Raw genomic sequence first — 25,177 nt, 5'->3', positions numbered from 1 at the left:
TGGAAGTATGCAATCAGGCAGCAGAGACCAAAAAAAATTAAAAAAAGAGCAAATACTATTCAGTACTGTGTTAAACTACTAAAAAATAAAAGGAAAGTTAAAAAGATTTGACAAGGTAAGGAAACAGTTTCTGTGCTTGTTTTGCTTAAATTAAGATGGTTAAAAGTAGCATTTTTCTTCTGCACAATAAAGTTTCAAAGCTGTATTAAGTCAATGTTCAGTTGTAAACTTTTGGAAGAACCACCATAATGTTTTGTTCAGAATTATGAACAAGCTCCATTCCTGAGATGTTTGTAAATCTCAGGTTCTACTGTATATCATGGAGCATTCTTTGAGGCTCCAAAGTTTATTTGGTTTGAACACAGCGATTTTAGTTCTTTGATGTGAAATCTCAGCTCTTCTCCAGAGTCACATTTTAGCTGATGTTTACACATCCATATTTCACTGTAGGGAATGGAATGAACTTTCCCACATTAATTTCAGAGGTGGATACCAGAGACAGATTCCCCCAAATACCAGGGACCTGTGGATTGTGATATTGTAAATGGGGCTCTTCCTTTCCTTCCCTTCCCCTCTCCGGTTACGAAGAGCAGCAGTCACATCCAACATATGATGGTACAAATGCCCTAGACTTCCTGGAAATTCCAGCTAGTACCCCCTCCTTCTAGAGACACTCAACACCTCTTTGCCTTCCACTGACAGCTGGTTAGCCCATCACAGCCCTAAATTAAGGTTCCTTGCAGAGTTGGGCTGGAGGTTTCAAAACTATTCATTTATGTGAAGCACCCCCCCGCCCCCCACTTCCAGATCCCACCCCTCTCCCTAGCTTTACCACAAGCCTTAGAGGTTAGTGGCCCCATCATACATTTTTAATCTCACCCATGCTCTTCGATCCCCTCTCTCTTAACTTCATTAAGTCTTTTCTACAACAATTTCAGAAGCTTTTACTCACTCCCCACTCCCAAACTGACTAATTTTGCCTTTACACTCATCCTTCTGATACACCCAGGCTGTGTGAAAGTTTAGGGCTGCTGAAAAGGTGCCAAAGTGATGGCCCTAAAAATGAAGCCCCCCCAAATATTAGTAGCATAGACAGTAGGAAAGCAAGCACCCCAACACTGCCCTGCTGCTCTGCAGTATTACGATGGGAGTTCTCGAATGCACAAAGCACTTCACAAATCGTCACAAGCCCTAGAGAGTCTGACTCTTGGCTCTAGGAAAAGCTAAATGAAGGTGGAAAAGAGGAGCTCAGACTCCATGACTTATTAACACTGGGCTTCTCTACTGAGTCTGACAACAAAGAGGCCAGTTAAAGTTGCATCAAAACACTGTGGACATCTTCCTACTGGGAAATGAATGAGACCTACCAACTCATCTCACAACAGGCGCTGAATAGCCACAGGGTAGGACAGCACCGACCCAGCCTACACTGAATCCAGCAACCTCAAAGGCCAATGTTTGGTGAGGCCATCGTTGACCCGCTCCCTGCCCGAACCCGCATCTCTGTTACGGGCTGTTCAGGGTGTTAAAGGGAAACCTGCCGCCTGCTTTCCCCGCTCTTCCCACACCCACTCCTGGGGCTGAAGGAGCGAGACGGGAACCGCATTTCGGCGGGCCTGGGGAAGGCGGTCCCCGGGGGGGCCGCTCGCCCGGCATGGAAAGAGGCAGAGCCCCCCGCTGTCTGTGTCATCACACCCCGAAGGGGTGCGCGGGGCGTCTCGCTCTTCAGCCGCTCAGCCTGGGGCCACCGCGGCTCATGTCTGTGCAGAGCCGAGCCGAGCCGACGGGGAGCCCCGCCCGGCAATAGCGCTGAGCCCGAGCCCGTCGGAGGTGACGGCTCCGGAGCGTCCCAAGAGAAGAGTGGCCTGAACCGGAGGGGAGCAGGGGGCGCCCGGGCAGGGCTCAGCGCTGGGAAGGCACCGCAGGGCCGCTCACACCCCCGGCTGGGCACATCCCGGGGCAGATGGCGCAGCCCCCGAACTCTCCGCCCCGCGGGGCCGCCTGCAGGGGGCTCTGTTCCGGGCCCCGCAAGGCTCACGTCGCCCCGTACCTGAGACCAGCGCGACACCGCCGCCGCCGCGCTCCCTCCCTCTCAGCCCTTTAAATCACCTCCTCCCAGTCCCGGCTGCGGACCCACCCGCTCCACGCTCGATTCATCCGCCTCGCTGCTCTGTGCTCGATTCAAGAGGCTTGCGGGTCTTGGCAGATTGCGCCCTACTGCCCTCGGTGCGCAGGCGCAGTGGGAGAATCCGGCGTGCGAGTAGTTTAGTGCGCAGGCGCGCAGCTTCCTTCCCGGAAGTGTGTAGGGGCGGGGGCGGAGCTAAGTGGTCCCGGGGAGCCATGGCAGCCGCCGGGCCCCTGAGGAGGTTGCGGCGCTTGTGTCACCGCTACCAGGAGTACGTGAGGCAGCACCCGGCCGCCACTGCGCAGCTGGAGGGCACCGTGCGGGGCCTCTCCTACCTGCTGCCAGGTACCGGGGCGAGCGAGCGAGCGAGCCTAGAACGCCCGTCTCTGCGGGCAGCTGGGGCAGGAACCCAGGCGTCCCGCAGCCCCCGCTCCCGGGCAGCTGGGGCAGGAACCCAAGCGTCCCGTCCCGCCCGCCCGCCCGCCCACCCACACCTCACCCACGCCCACCCACCCACAGCCGCCGCTCCCGGGCAGCTGGGGCAGGAACCCGGGCATCCAGACTCGGTCTGATGAGAACTCTGAGAGTGCCCACTTCACCTGTGCTACAGAGAAGTCTGCTCCACCTCTGTTAGCCAGTCCTTCCCATTAAACAATGGGTTTTTTTTATTGATCTGTCAGGAGTTGCATTGACAGGGCCCCACTGCATCATAACCATCGCAATGCCCGGAGTTACTAAGGTTCAGTTAAAGATGGACTTATATCTCTGCAATTCATACGCTGCTGTGCTAGCAGGATCAGCTTGCTCTGAACTCAGGCATGTGGTGGAGAAGACAATGAAGGTCCGTACTCCAGATGTAGCTCACACTGTGCTTGGTCGTTTTATAAAGTAAAAAAAAACAGCAAAAACTGAATGCATGGTTAAAATATTTTGGCACATCATCTTTGGCCTGTAAGACCCCCCAAGAAATGAAGGAGAATCTGTCATCAGCCTGCAGGACACCCACCCTCATCCACTGGACTTGCACAGATATTGGAAGGTTGAAGAAAAATAATAAAGCCTCATCTAGTAGTTGGTCAGAAGGAGGCAAAGCAATGGGAAAGGGAGGGAGTAACCTGTCGTTGTTGTTTTTTGAGGGCAGGAGAATGTTGATCTCTGGGCTCCTTGAGAGACATCCTCGATGGATGCCTCCAACCCTTTTACTAAGCTCACAATTCCCTATCAGCATTGATTAAAGTAATTGTTTCCCTCTGAAGCAGTGATTGTGATGGTTTTTAGCAGCATGACAAAATCCTCCTCTAACATCTCTCCTTTATTTTCCAGGTCGCTTTTCTGATTCCCATGAACTTTCTGAGCTTGGTATGTATGCTGGTGAATTGATATGCGGCACCAGAACTGTGCCATCTGCAACTATGTTATATAGATAATGGCAGACTTTGGAGAGGGAGGGCTGAGCATTGCAGCAGGGAAAGAGGTGCAGGTCTGAAATCAGAATGCTGCTGCTGCATGACTGGGATTATTCAGTGGCTGCGGTTTCCTAATGCTCCTGCAAGTGTCTGTTTCAGCTGGGGCAGTGTGAGGTGAGGCATTCCCTTGGGTGTGGTGGGAATGTTTGTTTCTTTGCCAGCGGCTAGTCTAGACTCTCTTGGGGCTCCCTGTTCCCTCTGGTGCTAATGGCTGCTATTTGGCCATTGGTTTTGTTAAATTTGTTAACCTTGCCTTCCTGAACCAACTAGCAGGTAGGTACCCTTTTCACTGTATTATAGGAACCTGGTGATCTGAAGCTCAATACCAGCTGTTGTTTGAATTAAACCAAAAAGAGTGGCTATGTTACTAACTTGGAGTTGGCCAGAGACCCTGCCCCTCAGCAACATCAGTCTGTCTCCCACTCTGTCTGGGGTCAAATTCCTGGAACATAGTTCTTGCTTAAAACTCCATCATTCTCTTAACTTTGCTGTTGGCTGCATTGCCTCCCTCGGCCATCAGGAGTCTGTCTGTCCCATCTAGGGTTGCCAACTTTGGATAGACAAATTCCTGGAGGTTTCATCACATGACATTATCATTAATTAAAGATTAATCTTTAATTCCTGGTGACTCCAGGACAATCCTGGAGGGTTGGCAACCATAGTCCCAGTCATTCGCCTCAGTGGAAAGATTTTTCTGCCATATCCTATGACTGAGTGGGGAGAGGTTCAGTCAGTGGCTGGATCTCTTTCCCATGTGAATCACTGTCTTCTTTCCCAGTGTACTCTGCCGCCAACCTCCTGGTGCTGTTAAATGACTGGATCCTCCGAAAGGAGCTACAGCGGACCCTGCTTGTGGTGAGGCTCTTGTGTACTGGGGGAGGGGTTGGCACATGCATTTCCCATGCTCGTCGGCAGAGGCTGTGCTTCCAGAAATAGTTCTGTAGAAGCTACTGGGCCAGATTCCAGTCCCTGCTGCAGCCCCTTTACACTGTTCCACTCTGGTGGCATAAAGGGGCCGACACAGCCCTCTGAATATGTGGCATGCACTAGTGCTATGCTGTCCTGGTTTGCTGGCCCTGGCATGCGGGGAGTGACCAGAGCACTCTGCACCGTGGCAGTTCTGCGCTGTACAGAAGTCCCTAGGCAGCCTGTGTAAGGCTGCCATAAATTAGAGCAGCCTCTGACTTATGCTCTGGACCACACCAGTCACTGAGAAGCTCAGAATCTGGGATGCACAAGGGAGGTATAAAGCTACCTTTGCCCTTCCCCTCTCCTGGACTGCTCCTCCTGCCTGGTGCAACACAGAATCAGACTCCGTGGGTCTCCTTTACGCCATTCTATGTACAGTAAAACAAAAAAATCCAAGCCCAACCCTGACAGCTTTTTTCCTGTAAGAATCTCTCCATACCCCAAGCCAGCCTTCAGCAATCACTGTGTTAGAGGTTCCATTAGAAAGGCCTCTGTTCTGATAATCTGCCTATTCTGTGGGCTTGGATGTGTCAGTCCGTATGCCAGCTGAAGAATGCGAGTCTGTAGCCAGGATCTCAGCTGTATAGCAAATAAGAATGTTGAACTGGATGGGCCTAACTGGCTTTTCACTGCTGAAAGCCACATGTGAAATGAGTGGGATCTCAGCCAGTCCTCTTCACGCACTTGTAGCCCACTGATGAAAGGAAATCTGCCATTTACTCCCAGGAGCCCCCATCTAATCCCTCCTTGGTTCACCCTGAAAGTAGAACTTTCAGACTGGGCTGGACTTACACCCCATGTGGCACACAGCCAGAAGCTGCTGGCTCTCACTCTCTCCCCCTCTTTGTGTTTTGCAGTCACTACCCCAGCAGAAGTTGCTGACATGGCTGAGTGTGCTCGAGTGTGTGGAAGTCTTTGCGGAGATGGGAGCTGCCAAGGTGTGGGGTGAGATGGGCCGATGGACCATCATCATCCTCATCCAGCTGGCTAAGTGAGTGCTGCAGGTGGAGGGAAGAGGGTGTATGTGTACAGAAAGGGACGGGATAGAGGGCTCATTGGCACAGGCTCATGAGTGAGATGTTACCTAGTGAGCGTCCAGCAGATCTGAGCTCATGCAAGAAGATGGTGCAAGCCTGTTCCATGAGGCTATGTATGTTTGGGGCTGCACAGGGCATTAGATTTCCCACTGCTGGAGATGTTCACTTTTGTGGTGCTCCTGGCTGTGGTAAGGCAGTGTTCAGAGTAAGGGTGAAGAAGGGACAGCCAATGATGAGCTGTGTTGGTTCCCGTTGCCATGTGGAGAGCGGCTGTTGGCCCCATTCGCTCAGTGCAAAGCAGAGGTTGTGTGTTCTCTGTCTCCTATGGCTGCTGCCTCACCAGGAAGCTGGGTTTCTGTAGTGTGTGCCTGATGCTTACACCTCCTGGTTTGTCTGTGCCCCATAGAGCCATCCTGCGCCTTCTGCTCTTACTATGGTACAAAGCTGGTATCCAGACATCCCCTCCGATAGTGCCAGTGGACAGGGAGCAGCAGCAGCTCCAGCCAGAAGGTGAGTCCACTGCACTGGAATTTCCTCAGCTTCTTGCAACTTACCAGGCATTTGGGGTAGTTTGGAGACTTTGGGGGGCACAGTGGAGTGGACTTGTCATCCAGTTAGTTTTGCTTGAAAGTCCTCATTAGCCAAGTGGTTTGGGCAACAGGGAAGTTGTAAGAATTCCACGAGCCAAGCTGTTGGAACTGTGCTACTCTCCAGTACCATCCTTCTCCACAGCATGCACCTACGGAAACCTTGGTTAGCTTAACGGTACTGCTTCCTTAGACTGTCAGCCCTAATGGGATAATGGGCCTTAGCCTGGAATAGCAAAGAAAGCTGCAAGACTGGCTGGAGGTGCATTAGTAGAGCTGGGAGAAGGGGAGGCAGGATTGGAGTAGCAGCTACATGTGCAACCATGTACCTTCCTGCACTTTGCTTGGCTCTGCTCAGTGTTAGCAGTTTCAGAAAAGCCAGACTTAAGAGCTGAAACATAAAGCCATCAGACATAAAACACTCGAACTAGCTGGCCTCATGCAGTTAGTACTCTAGGGAGGAGAAGGGGCTGCGATGAGAACTTTGTCCTGGGAGAGGGTGCTCCTGTGTCACCTCAGAGCATTGTTAACAGAGAGCTGCAGGGAAGTTTAACCCAGAGTTTCAGCCTTGATCTCACTGTGGTGCCTCTCTCCTGGCAGACAAAGAGGGCAGCTCGGCAGGGAAGGAACAGACATATGTTGGGAGGCGCTCCAGCCGTGTTGTGAGGTCCCTCGAAAGCAGTAAGTACCTTTTCCTGGCCAGCTTGTGCCCTGGCACAGGCCCTGACACTTTCTGCATCTGCCTTGACTCTGTGGCCAGACTACAGGTTCTTTTGGAATGTAACCAGCAGAAGCTCGCTGACTTACCCAAGCCAGTGCTGTTCCCACCACTGGCCTGTCCCCCCGGCCCCCAAAAGAAACAGGGTTGGTGCTTGTGCTGGGACTGGCATCAGGATCATTTCAGCCTAGGCATACCTATGTCATGTGATAAGTCTTCAGAATGACTATTCAGCTCCCCAGGCTTTGAAATAGCCAGATCCCCAGGGAAGCCTTCTCTGATTATCTGCCCCAGCTCCTAGGGGAGCTCCCTCTGTGTTGGCTATAACCAGCTGTTTCTCCATGCTTGGGGAAAACCAGAGCCACAGCCTCTGCCATGTGGCTGTAGTCCTCAGAGTTCTCCCGTTCCAACCCCTCCCCTGGGCGTCACTGAAAGGCCAGTGTTAATGTACTGGATGCTCGAGAAAGGCACAGTTTGCATTAGAAACCTTGTCTGGAACTCTGTTTCAGCCCCAGCCTTGCAATCCAGACGTTGGGGGTCTCCCCAGCAGAGAGAAGGAAAACAAAACCGAAGAGCAGAGGAGATGAACCAGGCTCCCACCCCTCTGGGGCTTCAGGAAACCATTGCAGAATCTGTCTACATCACCCGGCCTCTGTTCCACTGTATCCTAACTTGGCTTTTGTTAGTGCCTGCAGCGTGCCTTGTCCCCCACCACCGGAGTACTACATCCTCAGTGCACAGCCTTCCATGCGGCTATCATGAATGAACAAGCACAGAAGGGGCTCTACCCAGGGTCCCTGTGTGTGCTCAGCCATTTGGGCTAGAAGAGCAGGTCATGCCAGCCTCTTCCATGAAGCCCTTATTGCACTGACTTGTTGGAGCTTAATCTTGTAGGGCTGCCTGGAGGGTCATTTTGCCTACCCAGCTGCTGCCAACCATGTCTGTTCTCTCCTTTCCTTGACTTTTCTGCTCCCAGTGTTGAGTTTAGGCATATGGGGCCAGAGATCATGGAAGCCCTGGCTCCTCTCGGGAATCCTGGATATCACAAGGTCAGTTGAAGGGAGGCCACCTATGGCTTCAGCGTTGGGTTCCATTTAGGTGTTTTGGGGCTGAACTCTCAGTTCTGTTTGTCTCAATTGTCCCCATTTGATCCCACTGCTGCCCTGCTGTTCTGTGCTGCATAAGCCCTTCAGGGACAAGCGGCAGAGGTGGGCAGGGGTGCAGTTGCAAGTGGGAGTGGTCATTTGTGACAGCAAGAAGTCCCACACCAAGATTCTCAGGATCCATCCCTGCAGCACTTTTGGGCTGCACTAATCATAGCTGGGTGGTTAGCCTTTCCTCTGAAGAGGTGCAGGGAAGCCTGCTCAGCGCTCCACTTCACGTGGAGCTGAGAGCAGCAGGGACTAGATGCTAAAACTCCCCTGCTGTGGCCATGGATCTCGGAGTTAACTCCCTGTCCTTCTCTTTCCAGCCTAAGTTTACTGAGTGATATGAAAGACCTGAATAAGCGAGAGCGCTTGGAGCTGAGACGCCGAACCATCCTGCTGCTGTACTACCTGCTGAGATCTCCTTTTTATGACCGATACTCAGAGTAAGGATTCCTGCTGGCTGTTCTGAATCTACCCCCTATAAAGGAGCCAGTCCCCCAACAGGATATTTGGTGAGCGAGGTGCCCTAAGAATATAACAGTGGCTATACTGGGTCAGACCAGGGGTCCATCTAGGTCAGTATCCTGTCTTCTGACAGTGGCCAATGCCAGGTGCCCCAAGGGGAATGAACAGAGGTAATTTTGAGTGATCCATTCCCGGTCATCCAGTCTCTGCTGTCAGTCAGAGGTTTAGGGACACGCAGAGCATGGGGTTGTGTCACTGCCTATCCTGGCTAATAGCCATTGATGGACCTATCCTCCATGAACTTACCTAGTTCTTTTTTTAACACAGTTATGCTTCGGGCCTTCACTAAGGGGCTTTGATGCCTCTACCTAGATAGGAAGCCAGAGTGGGCTCAGGCTCTATTGAAGAACTCAAGCATCTTTCACTCTGACCCTTCATCTGCATCACTGTTGTTTGCATTAAAATCCTGACATGGGAAGGTGTGGGGAGCTGGCAGTTTGGGGGTGCAGGATATTCAAGGGCAGCAAAGCAGCTGAGCTGAGAAAAATCCAGTTCCCATTACCAAAGGAGGAGGCCTCTTCTAGTGCATTCAGAAGACTGGAACATGAGGTCATTGCACTGGCCTCATCTATGCTCTTTCTATTCCCCTAGGGGCCGGATCCTCTTCCTGCTCCGCCTGCTGGCTGATTACGTTCCTGGAGTTGGGTTAGTCACGCGTAAGTAGGCAGTTGTAGTGGCTGCATTTCCACTGGGAAGGACTGGAGCTGGGGCTGGGGTGTAAATCACATGCTAGAGCCTGACTGGCAAAGGAGTGAGGAAGAGCCCCTGGGATATCTGCCACCAGAATACCTATCATTAACACTCATGTGCTGGTTTAAATCCAAACAGTAAGGGGTAAATATCGTAGGGACCTAAGCACCATGATTGTAATCATTCAGATATCCCCCCCGATTCCAGACCTGGCTGGATTCCAGTCCTGGGTTCCCTGCACAGCTCTGCCAGTGCACCTCAGTCCTGACCTCCAGTGCACATTGCTGTGCTAATCCTGCTATGCACCCCATACAGAGCTCTGCTGATGCCCCTCCATCCTATCTTCACCCGCCTCATAAGCACTGAGCTGTGCAAAGCACAACACAGAGTGAGCAGTAACCCCCTCCAAACTGCTACCAGAGCCACTTACTCCAAGGTTGTTTTGGATGGACTGTGAATTAAAGAATGGAAAAATCTTGCATTTCTCTTGCACCTCTTCCAAAAGGACCCCAAAGCACTTTACAATCTACAGTCTCCTCTCTTCTTCCACTTCCTGCTGAAACACAGCCCTCTCTGGATGGGCCACAGAAGCATAGCAGCACTACATGAGTTTAGTCAGGAACTGAGGGAGACTGTGTCTTTGCAGCTGATCTCTGGTGCTGAATTGGGTTACTGCTCCTTCCCTATACTTTGGCTGGGGCTCTCCTATCCCACAGGTTTCTTCCTGGATGGGCAGCAGCAGTTCTGGGGCAGAGGGGAAACCCCTTCTCCAATGCACAGGTGTCAGTGCACCTCACCTGTTGCTTCCATTGTCCAAGTTTCAAAGGTCATATAAGTCTTGTCCTGCTCTGCTCCCGGTGGGCACATCAGCACCACCACCCAGTGTGGCACAGTCGGTGATTTTGCCTGGGGAAAAGCTGGGGATGGCATAATGAGAGGCTGTGGGCTGGGACTGAGGGGCATCAGCAGAGATGTGTGGGAAATCCATGCTCAAGTGTACATCTTTAAAATGTTGTTCCCCACTCTGGCTCACCTGGTCCCTCTGTTCTCTCATTTCAGGACCACTGATGAATTACCTGCCAGCTTGGCAGAAAATCTATTTCTATAACTGGGGCTGATGGAGCAGTGGCCCTTTGCTGCTGTGACCGGGGCTGGCTCAGACTGGCGACAGGATGTCTCTGGAGGGCGAGCTGGCTGGAGGGATGTGTCTATCATATCTATTTTTCAGTTAAACCATTGATTAGAGACTCCCATTCTCCAGGGAACTTGTAACTCTTTTTTACATAGCTAGCTGTGACCAATGGACCGTACGTGGGGTGAGACCTTTGCCACCGCTAACCTGTACAATATGGTGGCTTCGGTGCTGGTCTCGGACCTCTTTTATAAGCGCTTGACTTTTGTATGGCTGCACGGTAATAAAGTCAGGCAGTGGCACCAGTGCTTTTGGGACTGTCTGTCTGCTCTGGGTGCTGAGACAGGCCCTATGTCCGGCTTGTGTTAGTGAGACCTTTTCCCTCCTTGCCCTAACTGTTGGAGGGTTCTTCCTGCTAAGAAAGCTGGCTGTGCTGAAGAGGCAGCTAAGAGCCTCTGGCCTTCCAGGATTTCTCCCCCCGTCTGAGTTCTCTGCCCTGGGCTGCAGCTCTCTTCCCCCCAGGGTAACCCCTGCTCTCACAAGGTCATTCAGGGGCGTTCTTCCCATACAGGGCTGCTAGTCTAGTAACACAGCTGTGCGCTGGGGCAAGAGAGCTTTGCATGGCAGGAACATTCTTTCCTGCCCCCAGCTACTGGTTTGGGGGCATCTCAGGCTACTGGGCAGCTGACCCCCACCACAGCTAGCTCTAGCAGCAAGGCCCACCTCTGCAGTTCCCTGTTTCAGGGACTCTCACTTATTGCCATGGCCACCATCTGTCTCTCAAGCACTCCCTTTGGTGCTCTTTCCCCTGGGAAATGCAGGGCTCAATCATGCCCACGTGCTGCTCAGCTGGCATCTGCCTTGCCCACAGCTGGGACTGTTGGTGGTTGGTTCAGGCTGTTTAATTTCCTGCAGCTCTCCTGTGGGTATTGTATGCCACAGTTTGTACATTGCTTTTCTAGCAGCTAATGTACACTAAAAGGGCGTGCTGAGCAGCTGCCAGCTGGGGGGGGCAGGGGCTGGAAAGCAATGCTGAGGAGGCTGGCCAATGCGGGGAGTGCAGACAAATCAATTCAACAAACATTTACCTATGTGCAAAGCTTAATGGCTGGGGCCCAGCTGAGCCCTAGAGCAACCCAAGAAATGGAGGTGGTTAGTATCTTTGCTGACTGAGGAATGGTAGAGGGAAATGCAGCACTGTTCTGCCAGAACTATGCACAGAGCAGCTGGGGGGGCAGACTCCCATTCACAGCTACAGCCTGTCTGGCCCTGGAGTGTGAGGTGTGTTCTAGTCCCGGGTTTCCCAGGCCCAGCTCTGATGATGCAGTCTCAGTCATGCCCAACCACCCTGCTGCTCTTCCAGGCCTGCCCTGCCAATGCCCCTTTGTTCTCTCTCTAGGGAATACCCTGACAAGAGAGGAACTGTGGGTTTGTTGCAGTCTGAGCAGCTCCCATAAGTCTCTCACTGAGCTCAGTTTATCATAACCATCTTATAGTCTTACCAGCTCTTCCCTTTGTGGCAACTTTCACCTAACAGGAGACCTTGAGTAGTTCCCCACTGGTTATCAACATTCAGAATGACACCTCAGCACGAAGTTGTTTCACAGAGGGGGGCACAGAATAGCGGCTGAACTGGGTGAGGATAATGCTCTTACTTAAACTGGCCTCAGGGCCCCTGACACTACAGTGGTGAGCGTGCAACATGTACAGCTTGGACTTCTCACAGGAGTGCTTGAAGCAGAAGCAGCTGTATTCCCTGCAGGGCTATCAGATTGACCAGCAAGAGAAAACCTGGGCCTCACGGCTGTTCCAACACAGGCCGGCCAGTTTGGATAGTATCATTCATGCAGTATACTTCAAGTACTAGATGGCGGGAGGCAGACACAGCATGTGGTCCAGCTTGCGGCAGCATGGAGCCAGGGGCTGAGGAATATGCGCCATTCAGTCCAGAGGCTTCTAGTGAAGGGAGAGAAAAGAGGATTTCACCCAGCTTAGGCCGACATCTACAGTGAGATAGATGGAGCTAGGGAAACTGCAGAGAAGATGCACATTGTGGGAAGTGGTGAGGCTTGTGGGAAGAGAGAAAGGCTTTGAGGCAAACATTTAGGGAGTTAAACATGAGGGCAATTCTGAACTCTATCAGAATGGTGGGGGATCCAGTGGAGACTACACAGCATGAGTTGTGCATTTGTGACTGCCAATGCCACACTTACCTAGACACACTTTTCCCCCAGCTGGAGTGCCAGCCTGAGGGGAGCCCAGGAGGATGCTTAGGTTAGGTATGGAGGTAATGGATTGCTCTGTGTCAGGAAGATCTTCTGGATCCTGGGCTGCATGTGATGAGCAGAGGTCTAAGAGCTGCTCCTGCAGGAGATACCCTTTTTAAATTAGCTTAGGGGGCTGGCTCTGTGCTGGGTCCTGCCCTCAGAGGGAGGCTCTCAAAGCCTCCGTGGGCTGCTGTGATGTGAGATGGTAGGTGCATTGAGGAGGCTGAATGGGGTAGCCAGCTATGTTGCCATCACAGTTACATTCAAAGGGGATACTATTGTTCAGATATTATATAGTTGCCCTAACACTTGCATCATCCCCTGCTTGCTACTTGGTGCCATGCTCCTCTACCTCCAGGCCTCACCTTCTGCTAGTGTCTCCTGATGTGTTACCCAGCACTCCTGCTACCAGTGCAGGTGATACCTCATGTGTTTGCTCCTTTTGTGATGTCACTGTAGGGCCTCATGATGTCATTATGTTCTATCAAAGACAACCAATGAAAGAAAAGGAGGATAGGTTGAGTCCAGCCTGCTTCTGCACAGACACAGCATAGTTGGGCTGGGATCCATGAACTTGCACCTGCTGCTGCCACTCCTGCTGGGGGCTGTGCTCCCTGTGCCACTTTCCCAAAGGTAATGTGGCCTTTGCAATGTTTGTGTCCACTTCCCTGCCCTGGTGCTTGCTCTAGAACACATGCAGGTGACTCAGGCATGAGCTGAGTCCACTCCTCTGCAGGTGGGAACTGGAGCAGGTGAGCTGGAGACTCAAGGCCTAGGTCAAAGCAGGGGGAATTGCCATTTGAACCACGCAGAAGAGCCAGAGTGTGCACAACCTATCTGCTGCACCGTAAACCTTCCCCCACCCCCGTTCCAGGGGGCACCTTTCCCTTCAGAGTCTGCCTCTGTCACTGCAACACCGCACGCTGTAAAATGCACCCCTCACTGAAGGAAGCCAATGCACAAGTTACCCTGTCCACATTAAGGGCAATCATTAAATGCATGTAACCTGGCCAAATCAGCTTGTTTCCTGGTGCCCTGGCTCTGCTCCACCATTTAAGTGCTAACAGTAGGCTAAGTTGCTCCTAGGCCAAGTGCAATTACCCACCGTCTCATTCCAGCCCTGCTGCTGTCTTTTATGCCCAGCACCCTAAGACCTGTGGCCAGAACCCAGGCTGAGGTTCAACTGGAAATGCGCAGGCAGCCCCAGCCCTGCCAGTGGGAGGAGACTAGTGAATTCATCAGCCCTGGGAGGTTCCTGCTCCCCTGACCATGCATTTCTATTGCAGGCTCAGCAGCTCAGTCCCTGAGGATTTCTCTGCTCCCCTGGAGCTCCCACAGCAGCACTTCGGCCTTGTGGATGGTACGAACTTACTCTGCTCTAACATGCTGTCATAAGGGACATGGACAGTTCCCATTCAGCCTCCTGCACCATCAAAGCCAAGTCCCCACAGCCAGGGAATGCGACAGGAAGGCTTACTATGGGGGGGGGGGGGGAGTAGGGGCGCAAGACAGTGGCTTCCTCATGGGCTCACTGCTCGTTTCCCAGGCAGAGGACTGTGGAGGCCAGATGCTGCCATTCAAGGTTGTAAGCCTGAGTCTCAAGATTTGCCCTGTGCAGGGCTCCTGCTTCCAGGGGCAAGCAGGCTTTCCCCCTTCAGTGAGCATAGAAGAGCCTGGTTTTCTGCATAAAGGGGCTACTTCAAAGCCTCAGCTCACTCTCCTAATGCCACTGCAAGCCCTGGAGTGGTAGGAGATTACTAATTCAAAGACTAATTCAGGTGAGACAGCCTCACTTAGGGTCTCCATCACTGGCAGCTCTCTCCTCAGCAGCCTGCCTCTCTCTAGGCAGCTGGCTGGGAGTCCAAACTGCACCCCGGCCCCCCACCCATAGTTCAGCTGGCCAGGCTGAGGGGAAAGCCCCTGAGAAGCCAGCCAGTGCCAATTGCCCCTCATTTGCAGTGATTTTCCCTCCCTGTGCATGGACACTTAACAGGCAGCTGCTGTTGCTGGCTGCTATTGTGCATGGCACAGAAGTTGCTGTGCCTGCTACTGCAGAGTGATGGCTGCACTGCTCTAGGAGCAGCCTTGCCTGGGGTGCTGCCACAGCCCAGGCTTACTTTTTGAAGTTCCCAAAAGCACACACCACATCTGGGGGTTGGGTGTGTGTATACCTGTGAGCACTTGACCCAAACTTGGATCATTAGTGGCTGCAGGCAGTTTCCCCACAACCGAGGCTGTTTTGGGCCCTGCGTTTCTCCCTCTCTCCATCACCAGCTCTCTGTCCTTCCATAGATTATGGCATTAAGCCGAAGCACCCCCAGTTCCAGACTCGAGCACCCTGGAAGCAGCCTGCAGGCCTGCACCAAGCACACAAGAGCAAGCGGGATGAGTCAGATTTGGCAGAGTATTATTATGACAATGCCCTGTGAGCTGCCCAGGCACTTGTTGCAGTGGGATCTCCACGAGCCCCATGGGCAGCTCTGACCCTGTGCACTAGCTGCTTTATAAAGGTGTGCTGTATAGCAAGGCAGACTGAGGGTCTGCTCAGCGATGTCTGTTGGGGTCGGGGTGAGGAAGGTGAAGGCAGAGGGCTGCCACTGCTCCAGACTACTGCCCTCACTCCCATGGATGTTTCTTCAGATGCTGGAAACAGTGTAACTGAAAATGAAGCCCCTAAAATTACTCCTACTCTCTAATGCAGGCAACCTGTCTCTGCGTGAGTGTCGAGGTAGGGATCCCAGGCACAGAGAATTGAGATCATTTGTCTATAGAAAGCCATTCTGTGCAGCCCCCCGGGCTTGAGGGGCTGGGTGGGACTCTCTGAGGGGTGAAGAGACCCCTGGAAAGGAGAAAATGGGGTGGGGGCGGGATGTCCATGTAGCAAGGCTGTGACAGAGGAGCTGCAGGCCTTGCCCAGGGCTCTGGTGTGACACACAGAGACATATAGAACAGCTCCATGAAACTTTATGTTTAATAGTTTTGCCACCACAGCAAATCCAGCTGAAGGCCAGAGACCTTGACTGGAGGGGAGAAGTGTCATCCCCTAGATATTAGCACAGCTCCCTGCAGTCCTGAGCCCCTTGCTGCTCCCTCTCTTCTCAGGGCCCCAGCTCATGTCTCAGGTTCCTGCTGCCTCTCCCCCTCAGTGGAGCCACTGCCATCGTGGAAGCTGGGAAGGAATTCATGTTGTGCTCATCCCACTGCAGATGGACCAGAGCCGCTTCCTCTCAGCATCTCATACTTTCTCATGTGCATCCCAGTATGCAAATAGCCCACAGCCACTGGCACCCTGAGGAGCAGAGGAGTCCCCCCAACCTAGAGACTGAAGGGCAGGGGGCCCTAGAGGAACTGTCCCCCTCCCACCCTTACAGGATGGGAGGTCACTGACTCTTCTGCTCCCTGCTCCTTCTCCTCACACTCACTCCTCTACAGGGAGGAGAAATAGGGCCCCAGAGTCTCAGCCCAGGCTAATATTCACCCCTGGAAAGCAGGCGGTTCTCTCAGGATGTCTGGGTGCAAATGGCAGGGAGGCTACAAACCAGGCTGCTCTTCCCTTCTGGGATGAGCACGGGGTGAGTCCATCTTCCATGTGGTACCCATCAAGTGGTTCCAAGGCTTTTAGCAGTTACCCCTCTCTGCCATGCCCATGCCCCCCTGCCCCTCAGGGGGTGGGGCAGAGCTACCCACTTCCTCCTCAGTCAGGAACAGGTCAGCCCAAGCCCTATCAGCTCCTGTTCTCAGCACCCGATGTGGCTTCACAGTGCGAGGCCAATGCTACCCTGGAGTTAAAAATCAACCTGAGGGACCAAGAAAGGGAGCTGGAGAAAGCTGGCTAAGGCTACAAGCCATGCCAGGAGCAGGGAGGAGTTCTTGCTCCAGCACCCAGGAGGGAGGAGGATGAGTGCTTTCATCACATCAGGCCAGCCCTCTCACTTACACAGTGACAGGGCTGCTCTGTCCTAGGCCAGCTCCAGTGCTACAGCTGTATTCCTGCCCCAGGCTGCCTGTCCCACCTTCAGAGCCCACAGCCGTGCTGCTGCTTCAATATAATAAACTAAAAGTATTTTACAATAAACCCCATTTTTCAGCCCCTCCCCCTCCCATCCCCAACCCCCAGCCCGAGGAAGGAGAGTCTCGAAAAGAGGCAGTGCTCCATGCACCAAGGGAGCCATCCCCAGCTTTGTTCCTCCTCGTGTCAAAGCAGTTTGTCCATGCATGATGGGGAATGGGCGAGTTTGCTGGCCCTGTCTGTACAGAAGGGCACTCGGTCCAGTCCCTACTCCAGGTAGATGTCTTCTGTGGGGCAGGTGTACTCCACGTACTCCTTGTAGAACTGCAGGAAAGCCCTCCTGCAACAGACAGAGCAGAGAGCAGGCTGAGGCACGGCTGCCACTCGGTGCACTGGTAGCTCCCCGACCCAAGCCACGTGTACCTTGCAGGCATACTCTCCCTTTGGTCAGGGATTCTGAACAGGCCTTCAGAGCCTAGCAGAATTCAGGGATTTATTTTCATAGAGTTCTAGAAACTGGAGCTGGAAAGAACCCATTAGGTGCTTTCTAGTCTATCCTCTAGGGCAGGATTAGTTGCTGTCTATCTCCCAAGGTTCTGTCAGCCCGCCTGGAATGTCTCCAGTGATGGTCTCCATCCTTTCCTTTTGGGGGCAATCTCTCAGTCTCCTACACATCCCTGTTGACTCCTCTGTGAAGTCTGCACATCCTGTCCCCAAGAGCTGCTGGGGCTTGTTTCAATGCTGTTGGAGTTTGGCTCCCTTTAACCCAGCACAGGCTTGTTGCTGGCCCCTGTTCCTGTCATAGGGGGTTACCGAGGCAGCCTATTCTTGCTGGTCACTCCCAGGATTCCAGGGGGCTGTAAAGCTCTTGGGCAATAAGAAGACAAAGGTCTCAGCCCGTGGCAGTCCTGCAAACTCTCCATTCTTTGCTCCTCCCCCTGTGGCACTGATGTGTGAATGGAAACGCAGAGACCAAATCCATCCTTGAACCATTCACCTGACATTGCACAGCAGTGGGGAATGGCATGGACACAGATCCATAGGCCTCACACTGAGTAGCTAGAAGGACTCAGGTCAGCCACATGGTGTCGCTATTGAGAGCATTTGTGTGGCACTCAGCAGCAGTTCCAAACCTGTCTGGACAAGTGCTCCACTCTGGGGTGGCTCAGGAGATTGGGGAATGGGATCCAGAGCCTTCCACCTCTAGGGCGCCTGCTCCAACCCAGCCCAAGGCAACAGTTATCACCATACAATGCCTCAGCTAGTTGGTCCTCCTGTGAAGTCAGTTGTTGGCTCTTGGTCCAGTGTCCGCTGCACAGCAGTCTTGCTCTAACTGGCCCCTATCCCTAGAGGATGTCAGCCCCAAGATCTTCTCTGCACAGCACCAAACTGCCATGGAAAATACCTGGGGGTTTAAGTAACCTAATCCTCACTCTCTCTGGCTGCCCCAACCAGAGCTCCCCACCCTCAGCTCAGCTCAGCGCCAGTCCACAGCCCATGGTACATAGCACCACAATTCAAGGCACGACAGCAGCTCCCCAGGGAACAGCCCAGCCTAGTCTCATAACTAAGGCAGAAAATGGAGCCTGGAGCAGGGACTAGAAACTGCTTCCTGAGAGAAGAAAGATCTATCCCCTCCTGCAGCCGCCCCCGGGACTCACCCTACAGACTCCGCAAGTGGCTTGGTGGACTCCTCTGAGACGAAGACATGACAGGCAAATCTGTGGTCAGCTGGGTGCTTGGTGATAAACCCAAAATATCTGGGAGAGAAGAGAGCAGGTGAGGCTGGAGTGGAGGCCATGCACAGGGCTGTGCTGCAGAGGAAGGTCTGCCTGCCTCCCAGGCTGCATGCCTCATTAGAACAACAGCCCAGGAGCCAGGAAGTATTCACAGCAGAGCGACTTACGCTTTGGGAAGTGGGGAGAGGTGGGAAGAGCATAGAAACTGAGATCCAGCCAGTCTAGTTCTGGTGGCAGGGGGACAATATTCGGCTGGGGAGCCCCAAGAAGGAAGGATCCCAAAGAGTCACTTGTGACGCTTATGCAAATGCCCAGGCCTGGGCACAATGAAATGGGGAAAAGGGGAAAATTCCCAACAGGAAAAACCCTTCCACTGTCCAGTGACTCAGCTTTGGTCCAATAACAATCACTCACTGCACCTTCCTAGCCCCAGCTTTGGAACCTACTGCAAATACCTTTTAACCATCACAAGACCCCGGGGCAGAAAGCATCGAACTCCCAGGGCTGGTCCACACCTGGAGCTGCAGGGAAAAGTGCATAGCATTTATAGGGAAGGGAAACCCATAGGGAGGAGGAGGAGGACGACGACGACAGCTGGAATGCTGCCCTTTCCCACCCTTGCTCCCAGGGAACACAACTGAGTCTATAAGGGAAGGGGGCCTCTCTCCCCCAGGATCATGGAGGCCCTTGGCCCTGTGGGCACTCACTTGTTGTTCTTTGGATGGTATCCACAGAAGGAAATGTTCTTCAGCTGGAAAAAGTGACTACATTTATTACCCTGTGGGACAGAGAAAAGGGCTGTCAGACTCAGCCTGTACTGCTAGGGTGATACAGGGCTGCCACTGTGGGGCGCAGGAGGGTGACATGCTGGCCATCTCTCACCCATGGAGATCCAGAATCAGGTCCCACATGAAAGCGTCTCTTGGCCTGACCCCATTTCTGCCCATCACAAACCGTCATACAATTTGACAATTGGTGACTGCTTTGTAGAGGTCTGGACTGCAATACAGCGAGGTGTTGCAGGTCAGGGTTGGGGAGGCATGGCCAGGACTGCGGGGAGTGGGGGCGGATCCAGGAGTCGGATAACATATCAGGACTTAGGTGCGTGAGCACAGCTGTGCGCGGCGCCTGAGCCTGGAATTTCAGGGGGTGTTGTGAGCGAGGGCTGAGGTGCCTTGTCAGAGCTGGGGGAAACTTGCTCAGCATTTGTAGGCATGATTCCTGGCTCTAGCTGGTAGCTTGAGCCTCCCCCTGGCATGAACTTGCAAGAGGCACTGTCTACTTGTGAAATCACAGCTCTTCTGGGAAGGACTATAGCTGCTCTTGTTACAGGTTAGGCTCATGATTCCCATCAGTGACAGCTATTAGGATTCACAGCGGGTATAGCATTTTTCTCGAGTGTGTGTGTGCGCGCGTGCGCGCGCATGCGCATCTCTTATATTGGACCAACTTCTGGTTAGAGAGACAAGCTTTGAGCTTACACAGAGCTCTTGCTCAATTCCTCTATGTTTCCTTTGTGCATTTAACAGTGTCACTGTTTCCCCTGTATAGTCAGTTTTTCCCTTGCTGAAAAGACCTTTATAAACCCCACCCAGGGAGCAGAAAAGCAGTTATATGTATGTATATAATTTAACATCTCTAAGCTAGAGCCTTTCCCACAGCTAAAATACTCCTCCAGGCTCTCAGGCAACCTTGCCCTGCTCACATCCCTTCAGAATGCTGCATCACCCACCTGTTACATTTTCAAACTAGCACCTTTGCACTTTCTCCCATGCTGCCCCATCTGATTTGGAGGAGCTCCCTGTGAACACCCACAAAACTCACTCAAGTCATTATCCACCTGTGACACCTACCAAAAACCTGACAACAGTTAGGCTCCTAGTGTGCTGAGACCACTGCCCATCATGCCAACCAATGTTGTCTCATTGTTTCTCTGTATTCCCCTGTCTGTCTCTGTCCATCTGAGGTCTCATCTTCTATTTAGCTTGTAAGCTCTTTGGGGCAGAGACCATCTTTTTGTTCTCTTTGTACAGCACCCACTATAAAGGGTTCCCGGTCCCTGAATAGGGCTCCTAGGCACAATGGGAATGTAAAATAACAACAGGAATTAAATCCATCACTCAGGCCTGACTGTTTAAAGGGCCCTATCAGAAACTGGAATTTTTAAATATTAGTTTTAAAAATAATCAAGTTGACAGTGTCCCTTAAATACAGTCTGAGTAAAATCCAGGCTGCTAGTACCTGGCAACCTTGAATTACTCCAGCAGGAAAACTGCATCATCATTTGGAAAGGCTTTCTGAATGGCTTTGCCTAAAGGCCTCATGTGGCTCCGCACCTGCCTCTTGCAGGCTCTGCATAGGCTACTTATGCAGAACACTAATCAGAAGCCTCCAAAGTCCATCTAAAGAGCTTTGCTGCTCAGATCCAAGAGCAGCACTCAAAATAGCAGCAGAAGGGTTTAGAAACAGCTCACAGATTATCAGAGCAGCTCAGCTCACTAACATTCCAGTGAAGTAGTGCACCCACTGGCTGGGAGGGTGGACCTCAGTATTAGGGCCTGGTGGGCAGGGGATTCTGCTCCCCTCAGGGGCTGGGAGGCTGGACTGGAAGCTAGGGCTCTGGGAGGTAGATCCTGTTGTGTTTGGGTGGGGTGGATCCTGCTATATAAATTCCAGCCCCTCAGGGTGCATTTCTGGGGTCCAGGAACAACCAGTTAGGAAGAGGTGCAAATCAGGGATCTCTTATTGCTTTTATAAGAATATTGTCCGTATTTTAGTGGGCATGAGCTAATGTGGAGCTATGATTGGCGAGTGATATGCTGGGCATTGAGAATGTGATCAGGTGGAGCAGGGATAGCTCCGAGATGTATGTGAGCAGAACTGAGGGTCGGGAGGTCTGTTACCTTGTTCTGCTCCTTGGAATCATCAGATTTCACAGCAATCTTGACTCCTCGCACATTGATCTCCAGGATGCAGCTGGAGGGTGGGTTAAAGTGCACAGTGAGGCGGCGGGTGGTGGCGATCTGGGAGGAGACAAAGGGACAGACCATCACATTCACAAACCACATGAGTACTTACTACCCTCATTCCCCCAAATGAGGTCTCAGCCCCCTCTCATCCCCAGGGAAATGATCGCCTTGCTCCCAGATCTTCCCAGAAAGCCCTTTGCTCTGCAGGTAGGAATATAGGTTCTTTGCCCCCTTGGGAGGTCAGGACTCAGGGGCTGCTGTACCTTCTGCATAGCCGCACACAGCACATCATTGCCTTTGTGATATGGAACCTGGACTGAGCCAAGAAACTTCACCTGGAACTGATCCATCCAGTCACTGTTCTTGGTCAGGGCTGGAAGATAAAGTGCAAAGCAGATGAGAATGTGCAATCCCCTCTCCATATCAGTGCACAGTGCCCCCTCCCCACCCCCACACACAGCATCAGTGCAAAGGTGTGCAAACCCCCCCTCCCCACCATGGCATCAGTGCGCATCCACACAACACGCATACACCCATAGCATCCCAGGGCTACAGATGCACCCTTCCTAAAGTTCCAGGCAGAGGTCCTGGGACACAGAGCTATGAACAGAAGTTGGCAAGGTCTCTATTTACTTCTTAGCTGAACTTTGTGCACAACATAATCATCTCTTCACCCCAGCAAGACTGGCAGCCTCTGCTCAGGAGAGACCATAGGCTGGAATAGCAAGGGACATGCTGTAGGTCAGGATTGAGAGGCAACATGCGAGCTATAGAGAGGGGCCCAGTACCTGTAATGTGATCAGGATCCTTGGTGACCTCAATCGCATAGTAAGCAGGGAAGATGCCCCGGTCACCTGTCCTCATGTTGTAGGCCTCGTACCAATAATCTTCTGCCTGTACCTCCACCAGCAGAGGGTCGTCCACCTCCAGCTCCAGCTCATCCGCATGACGAGGCACAAACCTGAGGGGGGAATCACCAGCACTTTGCCAACCAGGAGCACTGGTTGCTTAGCAGCTACAACACTACCTAGCAGCTAGGGACAGGGAGAGATGGAGAATCCTCTGTGCCACAGTTTCAGAGTAACTGCAACTGTATATCCTCCCAACCCCCATCCATGGTCCACTCCAGAGTGCCCAGTCAGGTCTCCAGCCATCACCCAGGGGTGAAAGTAACATTCAACACTTACAGGTACGGGGGGCCGCTCTGGCCCCGGAAGGGGCGGGACCTCAGGCAGAAGGGATGGGGCTGGGGGTCAGCATCCCCCCTGCCAGCCCATCCACGGTGCCTGACCCACACTGCCCGGGGCTCCAGTGGTAATTTAAAGGGCCCTTGTCCCACTCCCTTCTGCCCAGGGATTTTAAGGCTGCACATCTCCCTGCCCTTACTCTGTGATATCCCCAGCAAGCCAGTCTGTCTGTCTAACGGCCAGTGCCTGTGCATTGCTGTCTCTCCCCGAGGGCTGTGAGCAGTGCATCGCCAGCAGCTACAAGCTACCACACAGCTCTTTCTAAGCAAGCCCATTTATTCTTCTGTTAAAAGCATTAGAGACAAAACGTAATAAAGAACAACAAACCAATTTAATCACACACTAACCATACCAGGAGTCACCCATCAATCATATGGGGCCCTAGTAGACCAACATCTTTCCAACCCTTCCATAAGGGTTGGGGACCCCTTGGACAGAAGGTCCTGTCCACTTGCTGGGTCAGAAAGAAAGCCTGGAGTCAGTTCAAGCTCAGCCTTTTATACCAAAGCCCTCTGTGTCTCCTGGTCTCTGGAAAAGCCAGTCTGAAGCAGTACATACAAACCACTGCAGAGGATGGTATCTCTTTAGAGTTGTTTAGTCTCCATGACTTGCCTTAGTCACCCCTCACTGATATTAGTTCCTGTTGGAGTTGTGGTAACACTCCCCTGGGGAGTGGAACACATTCATAGATTTCATACCTACGAGCCCCAAAGATACTGCATGTGACTGCAACATTTGTTACACACTGCCAGACAGAAACAGGCAAAATGGCCTCCCCAGAGCTGCAACTGGCCAGCACACTGGGGCTTGACTAGAGCTCGGGCATCCCTAATGACCATGAGGGTTATAATCTACAGACAGCACAGTGCCCTCAATACCATCCTGGAGCTTTGAAGTCAGCACTGAAAAGGGGCCCCTACTGAATCGCCCAGAGCACTTCCAGATTTCCTTGGAGGTCTCCCACCCCAGTCGTGACCAGGCTTGATACTGCTTAGCTTGTACACCAGCTGGAATTGGAACACATACGAGCCAATTACAAGAGTTTGGTCACTGGTGCTCCCCCTCCCCCAGAAGCATGTTGGTGAGAGGGAAGGAGAAGTTTAGACTGGGCTCAGTACAGCCAGGCACAGAGCAGCAGCTGTCATGAGGAGTCCCCCCTTCCCCCATCTTCTGGGCTAGAGGCCGAACAAGCGGTCTGGGAGGAAAGGCTGAATGGACTGGGGTGTAGGGTGTGTCTACACTCACCTAAAGACAGCGCGGTGAGTCTGTTCCTGCTCCTCCCCGTTGATCATACAGGAGAACAGCCCAAACGATTCTGCACCTGTGTATGCAAAGGGGAACATTACAGTCTCTAGGGGGATGAGTGAGGGAGACTGATCTCAGGACCCACTCTGGGAGCAGCTGTGCCCTGGCATGTACTCCAGGTTTCCCTTATGTGGCATCCCAGCAGAGGGTGCTACATTCAGGACTGGTGTGTCAATGCCAGCTAGGGGAGAGAGGTGTGTCTGGTAGAACTGTGTCTCTCCTCATGCCCAGCTGAGGACCAGAGAACTCAGCCTGGCATAAAGCTCCAGAAAACCCTTCAGTGTGACACTGGTGAAAGGCACTCGCACCCAAAGGTCTCTGGAAACAGGCACAGCCCAGGCAGCAAAGCCAGCTTCCTCACAGCACACCCTGCCCTGCCCTGCAGCGACCCTCTGGGTGACATTGGAAATTCAGTTCTCCTGAGCCCATTCCATCTTGGGCTGCTCAAGGGGGCCAAATCAGAGACAAATGAGCTGGTGGCTTCGTGTACAAAAGGACTGAGGCCCACGAGCTGCTTTTGCATAGGTGACACTGAGCAACTGTCAAGTGGAGAAAGGAAGCCCTTTGTAGCTCCTGCATGGGGCGGGTGGGGAGCACTATGGAACTGGCCATGCAGGAACTGCTAGCTGGCAGACAGACTCTACCCAGGGCACCTGCACAGAACTCGCAGGAGGACGCTAGATCACAGGAGAATTAAGTGGCCAGAGTTTGGCCTCCATAAAGTGGGCTTGGCCCCAGTTGTACTCAGATTCTCTGCTGAGTCCTGGCCAGTGAACTGGACAGCAGAGCTGTAGTGGGGTAAAGGTGGGCAATTTCCTCAGGCATCTCAAAGGCCAGAAATGAGGTGGGAGTCATCACATTCCTCACCCCAGCCCTATCCCCTAGAAATGACCCTGGTCTCCACTAATGTCCCCAAGAGCTGGAGAACCAGCGGAGGCTTCCTGCTTGCAAGTCCCTGTTTGACAAACCAGCTGTGGTTCATCAGAACGGGACTTGTGTCCAGCGAACTCCACGAAGGCAGAGGATATGAACAGGGATTAGTGGAGACGGGGTGTATTTCTGGGAGAGTGATAATATGAGTGGGGCAGCCAAGGGGGAAATTCAAGCTGCAGGGGATATGACTGGTGGCCAGTGGGGGACTCACACAAGCCCCACCCTTTCCCTGGTACACTACTCTCAGCCAGCAAACCACAGATGGTTCACCTGGTAGAGGCCAAAGGGGCATTTCTGGAGAACAGGGAGAG

General features: G+C 52.7%; 4 protein-coding genes across 6 annotated transcripts in view; 2 read left to right on the top strand and 2 right to left on the bottom strand.

Moving 5' to 3' along the window:
• The window catches only part of CRY2 (cryptochrome circadian regulator 2), a 208,057-nt gene that overhangs the window by 91,332 nt on the left and 91,548 nt on the right, over nucleotides 1-25,177 (bottom strand). The gene's annotated exons all lie outside the window — the stretch shown is intronic.
• PEX16 (peroxisomal biogenesis factor 16) lies at nucleotides 2,285-10,699 on the top strand. Its single transcript, XM_032775111.2, has 11 exons — nucleotides 2,285-2,470; nucleotides 3,449-3,484; nucleotides 4,370-4,446; nucleotides 5,418-5,551; nucleotides 6,004-6,107; nucleotides 6,785-6,865; nucleotides 7,412-7,564; nucleotides 7,879-7,951; nucleotides 8,374-8,493; nucleotides 9,167-9,231; nucleotides 10,325-10,699. Exons 1-11 carry the CDS (start codon nucleotides 2,341-2,343, stop codon nucleotides 10,381-10,383), a joined length of 1,032 nt encoding a protein of 343 aa, XP_032631002.1. The 5' UTR covers nucleotides 2,285-2,340; the 3' UTR covers nucleotides 10,384-10,699.
• Nucleotides 12,868-15,191, top strand: FREY1 (Frey regulator of sperm-oocyte fusion 1). Its single transcript, XM_032775113.2, has 3 exons — nucleotides 12,868-13,297; nucleotides 13,951-14,024; nucleotides 14,957-15,191. The coding sequence occupies exons 1-3, from the start codon at nucleotides 13,233-13,235 to the stop codon at nucleotides 15,091-15,093; spliced, it is 276 nt and encodes a 91-aa protein (XP_032631004.1). The 5' UTR covers nucleotides 12,868-13,232; the 3' UTR covers nucleotides 15,094-15,191.
• MAPK8IP1 (mitogen-activated protein kinase 8 interacting protein 1) overlaps nucleotides 15,622-25,177 on the bottom strand; it is a 53,961-nt gene continuing 44,405 nt past the window's right edge. For all 3 annotated transcript variants that reach the window (XM_075065271.1, XM_032775099.2, XM_032775101.1), the window contains 7 exons: nucleotides 23,874-23,949; nucleotides 22,170-22,342; nucleotides 21,645-21,754; nucleotides 21,316-21,435; nucleotides 19,120-19,190; nucleotides 18,335-18,433; nucleotides 15,622-17,013 (listed from right to left, as the gene is read on the bottom strand). In XM_075065271.1, coding sequence (XP_074921372.1) covers nucleotides 16,941-17,013; nucleotides 18,335-18,433; nucleotides 19,120-19,190; nucleotides 21,316-21,435; nucleotides 21,645-21,754; nucleotides 22,170-22,342; nucleotides 23,874-23,949 — 722 coding nt within the window. In that variant the 3' untranslated portion in view covers nucleotides 15,622-16,940. The remainder of the gene's footprint in view (nucleotides 17,014-18,334; nucleotides 18,434-19,119; nucleotides 19,191-21,315; nucleotides 21,436-21,644; nucleotides 21,755-22,169; nucleotides 22,343-23,873; nucleotides 23,950-25,177) is intronic.

The sequence above is a fragment of the Chelonoidis abingdonii genome, chromosome 4 (genome assembly GCF_003597395.2).
Source record: "Chelonoidis abingdonii isolate Lonesome George chromosome 4, CheloAbing_2.0, whole genome shotgun sequence".
In the NCBI taxonomy this organism is placed as follows: domain Eukaryota; kingdom Metazoa; phylum Chordata; order Testudines; family Testudinidae; genus Chelonoidis; species Chelonoidis abingdonii.
The sequence above is the reverse complement of the archived record's forward strand: the minus strand, read 5'-3'. Positions and strand labels throughout refer to the sequence as shown.